This window comes from Cervus elaphus, chromosome 14 (genome assembly GCF_910594005.1).
Source record: "Cervus elaphus chromosome 14, mCerEla1.1, whole genome shotgun sequence".
Lineage (NCBI taxonomy): Eukaryota > Metazoa > Chordata > Mammalia > Artiodactyla > Cervidae > Cervus > Cervus elaphus.
Window position 1 is genome coordinate 8,012,326 of NC_057828.1, and position 13,192 is coordinate 8,025,517.

General features: G+C 54.3%; 1 protein-coding gene across 2 annotated transcripts in view; it reads left to right on the top strand.

Annotated features, from left to right (window-relative positions):
- The window catches only part of RASSF5 (Ras association domain family member 5), a 73,763-nt gene extending 61,441 nt beyond the window's left edge, over window positions 1–12,322 (top strand). For both annotated transcript variants that reach the window (XM_043922845.1, XM_043922846.1), the window contains 4 exons: window positions 5,960–6,070; window positions 7,096–7,393; window positions 8,171–8,286; window positions 9,813–12,322. In XM_043922845.1, coding sequence (XP_043778780.1) covers window positions 5,960–6,070; window positions 7,096–7,393; window positions 8,171–8,286; window positions 9,813–9,965 — 678 coding nt within the window. In that variant the 3' untranslated portion in view covers window positions 9,966–12,322. The remainder of the gene's footprint in view (window positions 1–5,959; window positions 6,071–7,095; window positions 7,394–8,170; window positions 8,287–9,812) is intronic.
- The last annotated feature ends 870 nt before the right edge of the window (window positions 12,323–13,192 follow it).

Consider the following 13,192-nt stretch of genomic DNA (forward strand, 5'->3'; position numbering starts at 1 on the left):
CTGAAGTAGTCATACAGGCTGTGAAGGCACCTCCACAGGTTCTTGGAGTGGTGGAGGTAACATTAGCAGGCAGTTGCAGAGGTCCATGGCATGTGGGGATTTTCAGGTTTGCTACGACAGGAATCTGAGGCTTTGAGGTCGTGGGGCTGGTGTCTGGGAGTGTCTCTGAGCCAGTGGTGAGTGCGCCTGCACCTTTCCTCAGCCAATTTGCTACCTCCTCGTGAGGGAAGGGTGGAGAGAGAGAACTCCAGTAAAGTGAAAAGTTACCAAAGGCCCATCCACTGGTGTTGGGAGGAAACACACCGCAAACACCTGCTTCTCCATACAACCATGCTATCAGGAAAAAGGTGGGGACCAGTACAAACCTGTATGTGCCTTTCTCCATTGGGGAACTGAAGTGTCAGGGGTCTAAGAGATGAGGAGAGCAGAGAATGAGGAGATCGCAGCGGGCCCGAGAGGCGTCCTACACAGAGAAGATGCAGCTAGGGGAGATGGGGACTGTGTATTCCAGGCGGAGAGACCACACAGACAGCAGACTAGAACAGAGGTGGCAAGCTATTATCCATGGGCCAGAATCCACAAACAAAGTTTTATTGAAACTACACTCATTCTGTGATCACTGTCTGCTACCATGGCAGAGGTGAGTCGCAGCAGAGACTAGATAGACTGCAGAGCCTGAAATATTTGCTGCCTGGCCCTTTACAGAAAATCTGCTAAGCACTAGTGTAGAGACAGGAATGAACAAACCCTCTGGCACGTGGGCCAGTCCAAAGGGAGTGCTCCAGGAAAGAAATGAGATTGGCTCACGGAGGTGGGACTTTATATGCCTGGAGTAATAGCACGCATGTCTTTGGACGGGTTCGATCATTTCCAGGATGCCCCCTATTTCATTTGGCTTTACCTTTACTTCAGTCGTATGAGGCAATAAATGATTTACAGAGATGAGGAAGCTAAGGCTTAAAGACACGATCCAGCTCTCTCAGGATCGCTTTGTTAGCAGTGAACACAGGCTCATGCCCATCCTGTAGGTGTTGCCAGGCTGGAACTCAGCTCTGGGATTCCACGGTGGAGAAGACGTTCTTCTCTCACAGAACTCAGTCCAGATTGCAATGCAACGCTCACTGCGCTGTACTTCCCAGCGGAAAGGGAGACTGTTGCTCCCCACAGAGGAACGGGGCCCTTGCAGATTCTCGAGCAGACATTTATGATCGGTTTCGTGCGCTGGGCCGCCTGCAGGGAAGAGGCCTCAGGGTGGTGTGGGCCGTCAGGGAGCTTCAGTCTGGCTGGGAAGGAAAGCCAAGCTGGGTGGTCTACTCGGAGGTTAATGGAAGGAGATGGGATTCACGTGCAGGAGAGGATAGTGTTAGCTTTGGATGTGGGTTAGCTTTAACCTTCCTGGGGCTCTGTTTCCTCGTCTGTGAAATGAGCATAATAATTGTACACGTCTCATAAACTTCTGGTGGGAGTGAAGTCAGCTAACAGTACAGGCTAAGTGAGGAGAACAGTACCTGCACAGAGCTAGCCAGCAAATAACGGTAAAGCACCACTGTTACCATTCAGGGCTGAGATGATCAGAGAGGCCTTGACGGCTGAGGGACTTCAGACAGACAGGAGTCAGATGGTAAAGCAGTGTGCAAGAAGAGGCTGATGAGTTTAAAAACAGGGAAAGTGAAATTTCTGGCAAAAAATGTGGTTTGTGTGATTTAGGTCCAGAAAAAAAAAGGGGGACCCTGAATGTCTCTGATGGCTCCAGCACATTCTCCTCAGCCCACTCCTCACTCTGGTGGTGCCCCTCGTTGCTGGGGCTTTGTGGGGTTCCCTGTGCTCAGCGGGGGAGACTTAAAGCCACCAACTTCAATCAGAGTCTTCTCAGCTCACGGGGTCACTTCCCAGTGACCCAAAGTAAGACTTTATATCATTAATTGAAATGCAAGATTAGCCAGTGTTTGGGTTTTTTCTTAAAGTAAAATTCAGCGTGGGGTACATCTGCTCTGAGATGGGCCCCAGACCACCAGAGGCTGGTCCTCTCTTTTTTTGGTGTAATGGGTACTTAAACTGAAAATTTGAGGATCACTGTTTCAGGACGTGTCTCTACTCTGAGGCCTAGCACCCAGCCTCTTCACCTGGCCCAATAACCCTGAGAGTTAAGAGAGGACACCGCCCTTTCCATGGCTTAGGACCTAGGAACACAAATCTGCTTTCACCAGTGCCCTGGATGTGCTGAATGCATTAGGAACAGCTCAACCATCTGCCACCCATGCCAGGAGCTTAATCAGAGCATCCATGCCAGAGACACCGAGATGCGTCAGCCTCCTAGGAGAGACGCCTTGTGGGGCCATGCCTGTATCTTTAAAACCATAACAGAGTCGATTTCCCATTCTGTCTCCATCTTGGGCCACCCCTGGAAACAAAACCATCTGTCTGGTTTCTAGCTTCGTAGCCATAGATGGAGGCAAATCTTTCACTTTGAGGACCTGAGAATTCGGCAGGTGACTAGAAAGTGGGGTCTTTGACTTACTCTCTGAAGACTGCAGACACTGGATATTGCCTTCTCGGTAAACCCTGGGGGCAGTGGATATCTGTGGGTGCCAAAGTGTTAACCCTGCAGCTGGATGGGGCCCTGCAGGCCTGAAATTGCCTGGGAGTTCTTCTCCAACACTGCTGCCCGCTAGCATCCCCGGGAGATTTTTAAAATCCTTCTGCCCAGGCTGCACCCCAGGCCACTGAAATCAGAACCTCCAGGAGGGAGCCCAGGTGTTGTTGTGTTTCTGAGGCTCCCCCGGAGGAGTCCCCGTGCAGCCAAGTTTAAGAAGCACTGGTCTAGACTTTCTGCCCTCTCTGGAATGGGGAAGGGGAGCGGACAGTCCTGGCGGTGGCTGGCTGGCTGGCTGCTTCGGGAGCTGATTCATTCAGTCCACGGGTTAGATCTTGTCTGCCAGCTCTGGGGTGGGCAGCAGCCTGGGGGTGCTGCCGTCTGATTGTGGGAGATTGAGCGTGCCGGCCAGACAGGGCTCCTGGCACTCCCGGATGGGGCGGGAAGCGGGACGGCTGTCTTCTGCATCAGTCCTGCAGAGGGTGCCCACAGCCACTTACGTCACTTCCCCAGGTTTGTGGTGGGAAGCTGGGGCTGGATGGGTTATCTGCTGACGGGAAAGAGAACAGGAAGGAAAATCTTTAGGTTAAGGCCGGTCTGACTCTTACTGTTCAAAAACAGGCTGGAATACTGGCCTTTGAAAGCCATGATGCAGCTGCCCTTTCTAACTGGGAAATGGCTGTAGCTCATTTGGAAACCACGAGAGATCTTCCAGGAGCTTCTAGAGTTTTCTCTCTATCACTTAACTCTTTTTCGTAGAGGAGCCTGAGAAGGCTGTTAAGCCCTAAGGAGCAAGAGCCTGCATGTTTCATAGCTGAACGGAGTGGAGCGTGTGTAATAATAACTGGATGCTGGCCTTTCTGACTGGAAGCTCCCAGCGGGCAGCAGGTGCACTTGGTCCCGTAGAGAGGTGCCCTGCGGGTTGGGGGCTGGGGTGAGGTCTCCAGGAACTAAGCGGGGAGGGACAAGGAATGAGATGCTTCACTGTGAGGGTCCCAGGGGAGCAAGTCGACAGCGAATGAAGACGGATGTACGGCTGACACCAGCTGCTGCTCCGCTCCAGCAGAAGGGAGTCGCCTGGGACTACTCCTCCTGGAAGGTCCTCAGTGGACTCAGGGTCCTGTCCCAGGGGTCTGAGTGGCCACATAGGAGACGGATTCCTGGAACCCTGGTGCCTCCCACCGGGAGACGGGAGTCCCTCCTTGACGTCTTCACAGGTGACATGGTGGCCCCAAGTCCTGAGGTTTCTGGGGACCCACCAGACACACCTTAGATGAACATCTCACAGGTCAGTAATGTATCGGTCTTGGTGAGGAGGCTGCTCGTCCAAGCCTCGGAGCATGGAATTTCCATGATCACCAGGGGGGCGGCAGATGAGGGCTGTCCTGGTGTGAGCACACGGTGAGAAGAGCATCATCGGGCAGACTTGACGGACTGGGTAACGGCCCCGCGCAGACGCTTACTAGCAGTGGGACCACACACGTGTTTCTCAACCTGTCTGAGCATCTGTCTGTAACCTGTAAAGTAGGAAGAGCACATTGAGTGTGTAAGAGACGGCGTGTGGACATACATTGCTCTTCTGACCAGCATCCTCAGAGAGGAGCAGACAGGCCCGCAGAAGATGCTGTGATGGAAAAAGGGTATCAGTGCGTCTCCGTGCGGAGGCCTGGGTGTGGAAGCCACACCAGCCCCCCTCGGCAGCCCAAGCTTGACGTCTCACCGGCCCTGTGGGGTTGGAAAGTGAGAGGAGGAAGTGAAGGAGTCCTGCCAAGTGTGACTGGTCTCCCACGGGCCGGTGAGACTGGCAGCTCTGCCCCGGGAACCTGGCGTGTTCAGCTGGGTGATGCTGTGATGGCAGTGTGGCTGTGAAATTCCCCAGCCAAAGCAGACAGACGCCAGCAGGTTGGTGCTGCGTGAAGGCAGCCGGGAGGAAATGATCGCCCTCGGGGTCTCGGTTTCCTCATTTGCCAAAGGAGAATCCCAACCCGCCATGGAGTCAACTGGATTTCTGAGACGGACAAATTCTAAGCCCAGAATGCTCACCTGGACTGTCTCCGCAGTGTGAAGGACACTGACCTTCTCGTCCTCAGCTTCATTCTTCCTGGAGGGGGTCTGGGGCGGGGGGTGCAGTCAGAAGAACCCGTTGTGGTGTCGTGGGAAGAACGCAGCATAACAGACGAGTCCCTTTAGCTCTGCAGACTGTGGGGCTGGAGGCACGCTCCTGACCTCTTGGGCTCGGTTGTCTCACCCATGAAATGTGGGTGATGAACTCGATCTTGCAGTTTGGTTCTGAGGACTAACTGAGACTTGCATACTGAGCACTTGGCACAGAGGAGGCTCTCAGTAACCCAGGCCAGCCCTGTGCCCCGGCAGAGAGTCATCCCCTCGGCTCTCAGAGGAGGCTGCAGCCCCCTGCTCCCACCAGGCATGCCTTCGTTTGAAAGATACGTGTGTGTGTGTGTGTGAATATGTGCATATGTGTGTATGTATTGTGTATGTGTGTGTATATGTGTATATATGTGTGTGTGCATATGTGTATGTGTGTATATGTACGTGTGTGTGTGTGTGTGTGTGTATTAGTCACTCAGTTGTGTCTGACTCTTTGCGACCCCATGGACTGTAGCCCACCAGGCTCCTCTGTCCCTGGGATTTCCCAGGCAAGAATACTTGAGTGGGTTGCCATTTCCTTCTCCAGCGGATCTTCCCAACTCAGGGATCACACCCGGGTCTCCTGCGTTGCAGGCGGACTCTTTACTGCTGAGCCACGGGGAAGCCCACATATGTACTTGTGTGCAAAGCCCTGGGACCTGGGGCCTGAGCTGATGTCCGTGTGCCCTTGGCCCCCTCAGCCTGGGAGGGCTGCCGTCATCCCCCTCATCGTACGCTGGGACCACGTGTGCGTGCCTCTCTCCAGCTGTATTGTTACTTCCTTGAGGAGACGACCATGGCTTGCACTTCTTTGCATCTCCCATAGCATCTGAATGCATCTTTGCTTAGCAGCCCTCAATGAGAAAAACAGCTTTGCCGATTCAGCAGATTCATACCCCCACCGCCTGTGTGCCAGGCCCTTTCACATCGGTCTTGCAACAAGCCTGAAGGGTGGGTGTTGCCCCCGTTTCACAGGCAAGGAGATTGGCACCAAGAAAGGTTTCAGCCACTTCCTCGGGGAAGCCGGCCAGGCAGTTATCACAGCTGGTGTTTGACCTCCGATTGTTCTCAGCCTGAGTCCATCCCATTCACTCCGTGGGGCTGGTGCTCACTTACTCTTGGTTGGAGAGGCCTTTGGGCGGAAGCGGTCACTCCCTTTCTCATCCTGAGAAGCGTGTGTGATGCACGTGTCCACCCTCACGTCTGTGTCTCTTCCAGAATGACTGTAAGCCCCCCGAGGAGCCTCCGCGCCCGCCCACTCTACAGGAGATCAAGCAGAAGATTGAGAGCTACAACGCCCGGGAGAAGGACTGCCTGGGCATGAAGCTGGTGAGCGTCAGCCCCGCTCCCCGCCCCTGCCCCACCGCTCACTCACAGCCCCGTCCGCTTTGGCTCCCCTCTTCCCCCTCGGAATCCTGGGGCTCCCCTCCCCGGGAGGGCGCTCCCCTCTCTGGGTCTCTGGAGCCTCCGGGCTTATGTGAGGCCAAGAACCTGGGCTGTCCGTGCTCTGGGGAAACAGATTGGGCTATAGAATGAGACCCAGATCCCGTCTCTGGCTCTTTAAGTTGAAGCTTTGGGAAACCTTAACCTTTCTGAGCCTCAGTATAAAATAGAGACATTAGTGCCCATGTGTCAAAGCACCTGTAGGCATTAAATGATATGCAGGTGACTAGGGGCCCAGGAATCCCTAGGCAAGGGGAGCAGGCAGCCCTCCTCCCCTTCTTAGTCCTTACAGCCTGTGCCTGGGGCAGCCTGTCTGACTGCAGAGCTCAGAGAGAAGGCACCAGCTTCGTGCTGGTTCAGAAAGCCCGTCTTCAGGGGAGACGCTGGAGGAGCCCTGCCCCCTGCTGGTGTTTGCTGGCAACTGGCTCTTTGGGGGCGTCAGCCGGATGGACGCCAGAAAATCCAGTTGCAGATGGACTGGGGTTTAAGTCTTGAGGTTTTTAGAGAGAGATGTAGGAGGAAATTCAGCGTCCTGGTTCCCCGAGGATCTTATCACAGAGCCTGCCTGCTCCTTGGTTTGGAGGGGACAACCAGAGAGGCCAGTCCAGACCCTGCCTCTTGGCCTGGGGACTCAGCAGAGGCAATCTCCCCGTCTGCCCGGTGGCAGGGGATTTGGGGCAGGCAGCGTGAGCCCCTGGGGAGGGGAAGCTGCAGCAGTAGCCCGGTCCTGCGGGCCTTCTCCTGCCGATCCCCGGGTCAGTAGAGGCAGGAGGGATCTCAGGGACAGGTGGTGCGGGTGTGGCTGGGATGGCACTGCGTCAGGACGTGCCTCTGCAGCCCGGGTCCTGAGTGGCGGGTGGGCGATCCGGTGAGACAGGCCCGTGCTGACCGCACCCAACCTGCGCCCGCAGAGCGAGGACGGCAGCTACACGGGCTTCATCAAGGTGCACCTGAAGCTGCGGAGGCCAGTGACGGTGCCCGCCGGGATCCGGCCCCAGTCCATCTACGACGCCATCAAGGACGTGGACCCCGCGGCCACCACGGACAAGCGCACGTCCTTCTACCTGCCGCTCGACGCCGTCAAGCAGCTCCACATCAGCAGCTCCACCACGGTCAGCGAGGTCATCCAGGGGCTGCTCAAGAAGTTCATGGTCGTGGACAATCCCCAGAAGTTCGCGCTCTTTAAGCGGATACACAAGGATGGGCAGGGTAGGAGACAGCGCGCGCCCCCCAGAAACGACCCTTCCCACCTCTGGCTGGGCGAGCCCGGTGGCGCTGGAGCCCAGCCTCCTGTGTGGCATCAGGTCTGCAGACGGACCGTCCCTTCACACGTGGCTGCAGGAAACCCACCCCTGGGCGTTCACTTCCTAATCTGGGGAATGGGACCACTCCCTCGAACCTTTGGGGTGATGACGTGAGTGGAAACAGGCTTCCCACCCTAGCAGACACCGAAGGTGCCAGTTGTTACCCTTTGTTCCCGCCAGGCACGTTTCGTTAGGTTGAAAACATGGCTAGAAACACCCTTGCATCCCAATCGGTCCTGGCCATCCTGAGCCCCTGCCCTTTCACTCCAAGGCGAGCCCAGCCCCTCTCTTGGTCTGCAGTGCTCTTTTTTTTTTTTTTTTTTTGGTTTTTTTGAGTTTATTTGTCTTACTGTTATTTTGAACCTAAATCAATTAAGAATTTTTCCTTCCTCTAGGGAGGAAAATAGTTCTCTATTTGTAGACTGAGTAGGTTTTTTTTTTAATTTAAATTTATTTATTTTAATTGGAGGCTAATTACTTTACAATATTGTGGTGGTTTTTGCCATACATTGACACGAATCCACCACGGGTGTACATGTGTCCCCCATCCTGAACCCCCCTCCCACCTCCCATCCATCCCATCCCTCAGGGTCATCCCAGTGCACCAGCCCCAAGCACCCTGTCTCATGCATAGAACCTGGGCTGGCGATCTGTTTCACATATGGTAACATACATGTTGCAGTGCTGTTCCAGAAACTCTCCATCGCCGACTGCCCCCTCTACCTGCGCTTACTCGCCGGGCCTGACACGGACGTCCTCAGCTTTGTGCTGAAGGAGAACGAAACTGGGGAGGTGGAGGTAGGTCCGGGCGCCTCCGCCTGCTGCACAGACCCAGCTTGCCGGGTGGGCGCGGTCCTCACCCCCCAGCACGGCTGCTGAGCCAGGGCGAGTGTGGCCCAAGGTCAGCGCCGAAGTCAGGATTGTAAGCGCTCTGGGGGAGCAGGTCAGGGCCTGTGTCTGGCAAGGCCTGTGGAAAGACAGGATTCCATGTGCCTACTTCTGAACGTTCAGGGTGAGGGGTGCTGAGAACCTCCCTGTCTTCCACCCAGCGTTTTGCTCCTGAGGATGTCCTGAGGCTCAGCAAGTGCCAACTCTGGGCTCCCCCCGGGCACGGGTATTGTTGAGTCAGTTGTCTCTCCCTAGTTCTTGAAAACGGACCTCGCTGCCCCACGGGAAGCGCCCGGCCTGCGGTGTGGGGTGGGGTGAACCCAGCAGGTGCTTCCCGCGTCCCGGGGTGCCTGGGGTCGCAGCAGGTGCATCTCACAGTTTGTCACACCGCCCTCGGTGCAGGCCTGGGGTTTGCAGAAGCAGTCTTGGGAGCCACTGTGGAAATTGGGGGGATCTAGGCCTGTCTTTTTCCCTCCTCCTCCAGGAAGCTCTGCTCTCCCTCCTTTTGATAGACTGGGAGGTTCTGTTGGGACAGAGTGTCCCACAGAAACTGTTTGAACGTTGCTGGCCCCATGGGAAGCTCACAGGCCTGGCGTTTAGAGGCCTGGCTTCTCGTCCAAGTTTTGCGGCTGTAAGCTCTGTGATCATGGTTCCCTCCGTGGACTTCAGTTTTCTGATTTCCCCAATGTGGAGGTTAAACCAGATAAACCTTAATATTCCTTTGTGTTCAACGAGCTTAGGAGTCCAAGTCCCTGACGCCATGGGGGCCTCAGTCCCAGGGTCAGCCGGGAGAAGCAGGACTTGCCTTCCGTCCTAAGATGCCAGGTCCCACCGGCCAGGCCCAGCCCACCAGGCCCTGCAGAGCCATGCAAGTGACTCATCTCATTATCTGCGCTGCCAGCCGCGGGAGGCGGACACCCTAATTCCACAGCATATGAGGAAACAGCTGAGCAGGGTGGAGTTCTGTGCTCAGGGTCGCATGGCGGGGCCAGGCTGACACCCAGTCTCCTGAGTCCAAGCCCAGATCTCCAGATGTCACTCCAGGGGCTGCATGCTGGGGGACCGATTGCTGGTCAGCCCCAAAGCAGGCAGCTCCAGGTGGTCACCAGGGTCTCAGGGAGCTCCAGCATCACGGTTAGGATCTCAGCTGCTACCGAGAAATTTAAGATTTTTGATTCCCCAATAAATATGGCTTAAGTCAATAAAATACGGCATAAACCAATCAAAATAGGGCTTATGATCTAACTCTTGGCCACGAGATGCCAGGATTTGAAATTCTGTTGCTGATATGGCATGGAGACCTCAAGCTGTGTTCATCACACCTGCCTATTCCGTAGCAAGCGGTGTGAAGGGGGAGCTGGCAGGGCCCCTCCGTCACGCGATGTCTAACCTGTCTCCTGTTCTTTCTCTCCCCCGATCTCCCTCTCGCCACCCAGTGGGACGCCTTCTCCATCCCTGAGCTCCAGAACTTCCTAACGATCCTGGAGAAAGAGGAGCAGGACAAAGTCCAACAAGTGCAGAAGAAGTACAACAAGTTTAGACAGAAACTGGAGGAAGCCTTAAGAAAATCCCAGGGCAAACCTGCCTAGCCAGTCCGGCCTCCCCTTCTCCCAAAAGCCCGCGGATTTAATTTTTATTATTAATTATTATTTTGCAACAGACACTTTCTCAGGACACGTCTGGTGGGTGCATCTGTGCCCGCCCATCAGCTCCGGATGTGGCACGGTGCCTCTGGCGACCACGTGTGCATGCAGGCGCGGGGCCTGCCCGCCGCCATCTGTGCCTCTGCACACTGCCCCGGAGCAGCGCGCGCGCGTGCAAGACCGGCCGCCTCATCTCGCCATCTGCAAGCCTTGCGCAGACCAAATAGCTGCCTCTCCCTACACCAGCTGGCAAAGGAAAGAAAAGGGGTTTAGAGACATGTGTTCTTTCTCTGGCCTTTAGTCTTCTTCAATTTGTTTCTTATTTGCCATCCACAGTTCCTTTATTTATGAGTCCAGAACTGTAGCATATTCCTTTAGCAGATCTGAGCTAAGCCCCTGAAACAGGACAATGCTCATAGAAGAATTGTCCCGGGACTTCCCTTGTGATCCAGTGGCTAAGATTCCGAGCTCCCAATGCATGGGGCCCAGGTTCGATCCCTGGTCGGGGAATTAGATCCCACATGCCTCAACTAAAACATCCCATGTGCTACAACTAAGACCCTGTGCAGTCAAATAAATACATATTTTTAAAAAAGAATTTTCCCCCACCATCCTCAGGTGCCCATTGCTCACGGGTAAGGGATGGTCATAAAGCTTCTGGCCCCAGAGGCTCGGGTCAGAAGCACCAAAGCTGAGGCTGCCTGAGCGATTTCCAGAGAAGCTGCAGCTGCCCTGGCCCTGATGGCCCAAGAGTCTGTACACGTGTAAACCCAAAGGCATTTATATCTGTGTGCATGTGGTCTTCAGCCACATCTTCCTCAACTCTTTGTTTTTAAGTTGCAATTTTGAATTTAATATTGCCCTCATCCTCACTGTTTCCACTAAGGGGAAACCAGCCATTTAACTATTTTTAAAGTCTCCTGCTGAGTGCGGAATTCAGACAGTGGAAGCCAAAACGTGTTGCAGGTAAACGAGTCCAAGCCGTCTTCAGGCCTCCCCAACTAACGGCCAGGGGCCTGGCTGCCTCGGTTCCCCTTCGGCCTCCAGGACCGCCTCCCCCCTCCCTCTGGACTCTGGGATCTCCAGGTGCTGCTGGAGGAGCTGCCTTGACTACGGAGGGGGGCCCTCCAACTCAACTGACTTGGGACTCCTTCGTGGTCTGAAGCACTGTCCACTGTGGGGCTGGCCTCCTGCTGACCTCGTGCCTTTTTGTTTTCAGAGAGGGTCAGGAACCCCGGCCTTTGCTTGAGGCTCTGCTGCTGGCTTGCTCCTGCCAGGAAGTGGAGCACGGCGGTGTGAGAGACAAGGACAGGGGAGCCTGCCCCCCAAGCATGGGGTGAGGGTCACAGAGCTTCTGCGTGTCTAAGGTCCTGGGCCCTGACTTCTTAGAAGTGAGGTCAAACCGCCTGGACAGGGCGAATCAGATTCCCGACGTCTGCATCTGTACTGGCTCCTTGCTTAGGGTCAAACTTAAAACCAGCCAAGCAATTCAAGCCAGGAGCCAGGACTGCAGGGACACTCCAGGGCAGAGGGAGGACTTGAACTTTCAAAGCGGGGCCGGTTTTCCAATCCAGCCTCTGAGAGACCCATGTCTTCGCTGTTCTCTGCCTTCCCAAGTCCTTGGGTCAGTTCAAGCCCATGCTTCTTTGTGTAGCTGCGCAAGTTCCCTCCCTGAGTCCACCTCACCCCTGATCCTAGAAGGAATGCAGACCCTTCATCATGCAAACTTCTTGGTCTTCAGAGCTGCAAAAACAGGATGAGCTAAGCAGCTCAAAAAGATGTTTTCCATCATAAAAACCCCCATTATCTGCCATCTCCTGCTCAGCCTTATCACTTCCCTCCCTTAAAATCCCCTCCCTGCTGCAGGCGGGCGCAGCGCCCTCTCCTCCTCGCTGCATGTCTGGAACACGACAGAAGGCACGCTGCTGCAACCGCTGTGAATGCTGCTGAGACCCCCCTCGGAAGGGGTGGCCGTTTTATTTTTGAGAAGATAAAGAAGTCCTGTACATATATACATAAGGCATATAGCTATATATAAAGATATGGGGTGTTTATGAAGTAAGAAAACTGGGGAAATTCAGACCTTATCGAAAGCACAGTTAGACCAGGGACCCGGGCTGGGGTCCGAGCCTCGGAAACAGCAGTGAGTAGGGAGTGAGTGCCCCTTCCCGCCCAGGGCGGGTGTGACTGCTGGAGTGCCTTTTGCCGTTGTGTGGTCCAATGTGTGTTCTGAGGCTTTCTTTTGAAATGTCTTTCTTATATGGGTTTTAAAAAAAAGTAATAAAAGCTTGTTGCAAAAATGATTCAGGCGAGAGATGCGTTCCTTGAACCTCCCCCTCTCCGGGAAATCTGGGAAATCTCGTGGAAATGGTGGAGCCGGGAGAGGGGTGGGGCCAGAGGAACGCACACACTTCAAGGCCAAGTCAGATTTTCTTTTGCCAACGAACAGAGGGATGAAGGCATCCTGAGAACACCTTCCAGAGGCACGAAGGCATCCTGAGAACACCTTCCAGAGGCACGGGCTGGAGGCGCTGCCACGGTGACGGGTTATTCTCCGTCTTCACAGAGATGAAAGCAGAGGGATTCACTACAGAAAGAGCACTTTGAGGAGGGGTGGGGGGCGGTGATTCTCTGAAGCTAAGGATGATTAAACACCAGAACAGGCTACTGAGTTAAGCAATGATTCTTCTATTTCTGGAATTATTTTAAAATCAGATAGGAAGGAGTCTTTGAACTTTTGCGATCATCTCACCCGGAGGAAAGGGCTAGATGACTAAGACAGTCCTTTCACCTTAGCTCTGATGTCCATCAAAGGAGTATCTCAGTAATCGTGGTGATAACCATATAAAAGTCATTAAAAAGGAATTCTCGCCTGCCTTCCGGTATTGATCACACAGTGCCATCAGTGAGGGCCCTCAGTTCATCCGGTCTACCCATGACCTCCCTCTAGGAGAGCACCCTTGTCCAAGAGACATTCTTAAAAGTGTCCAGGAATGGGGTACAGCTGTAACATTTGCTCGCTCCAAGAGGTATATCTTTCAATAATTTTGCCAAAACCCAGAAACGAACCAGTTTTTGCATTTCACTGAAACTCATTTGGTTACAATGTGCGATTAAGTTCAAAGCTGCACATTTGACCGTGGTGTAGATTATTTGGCTTAGCACATAGAAAA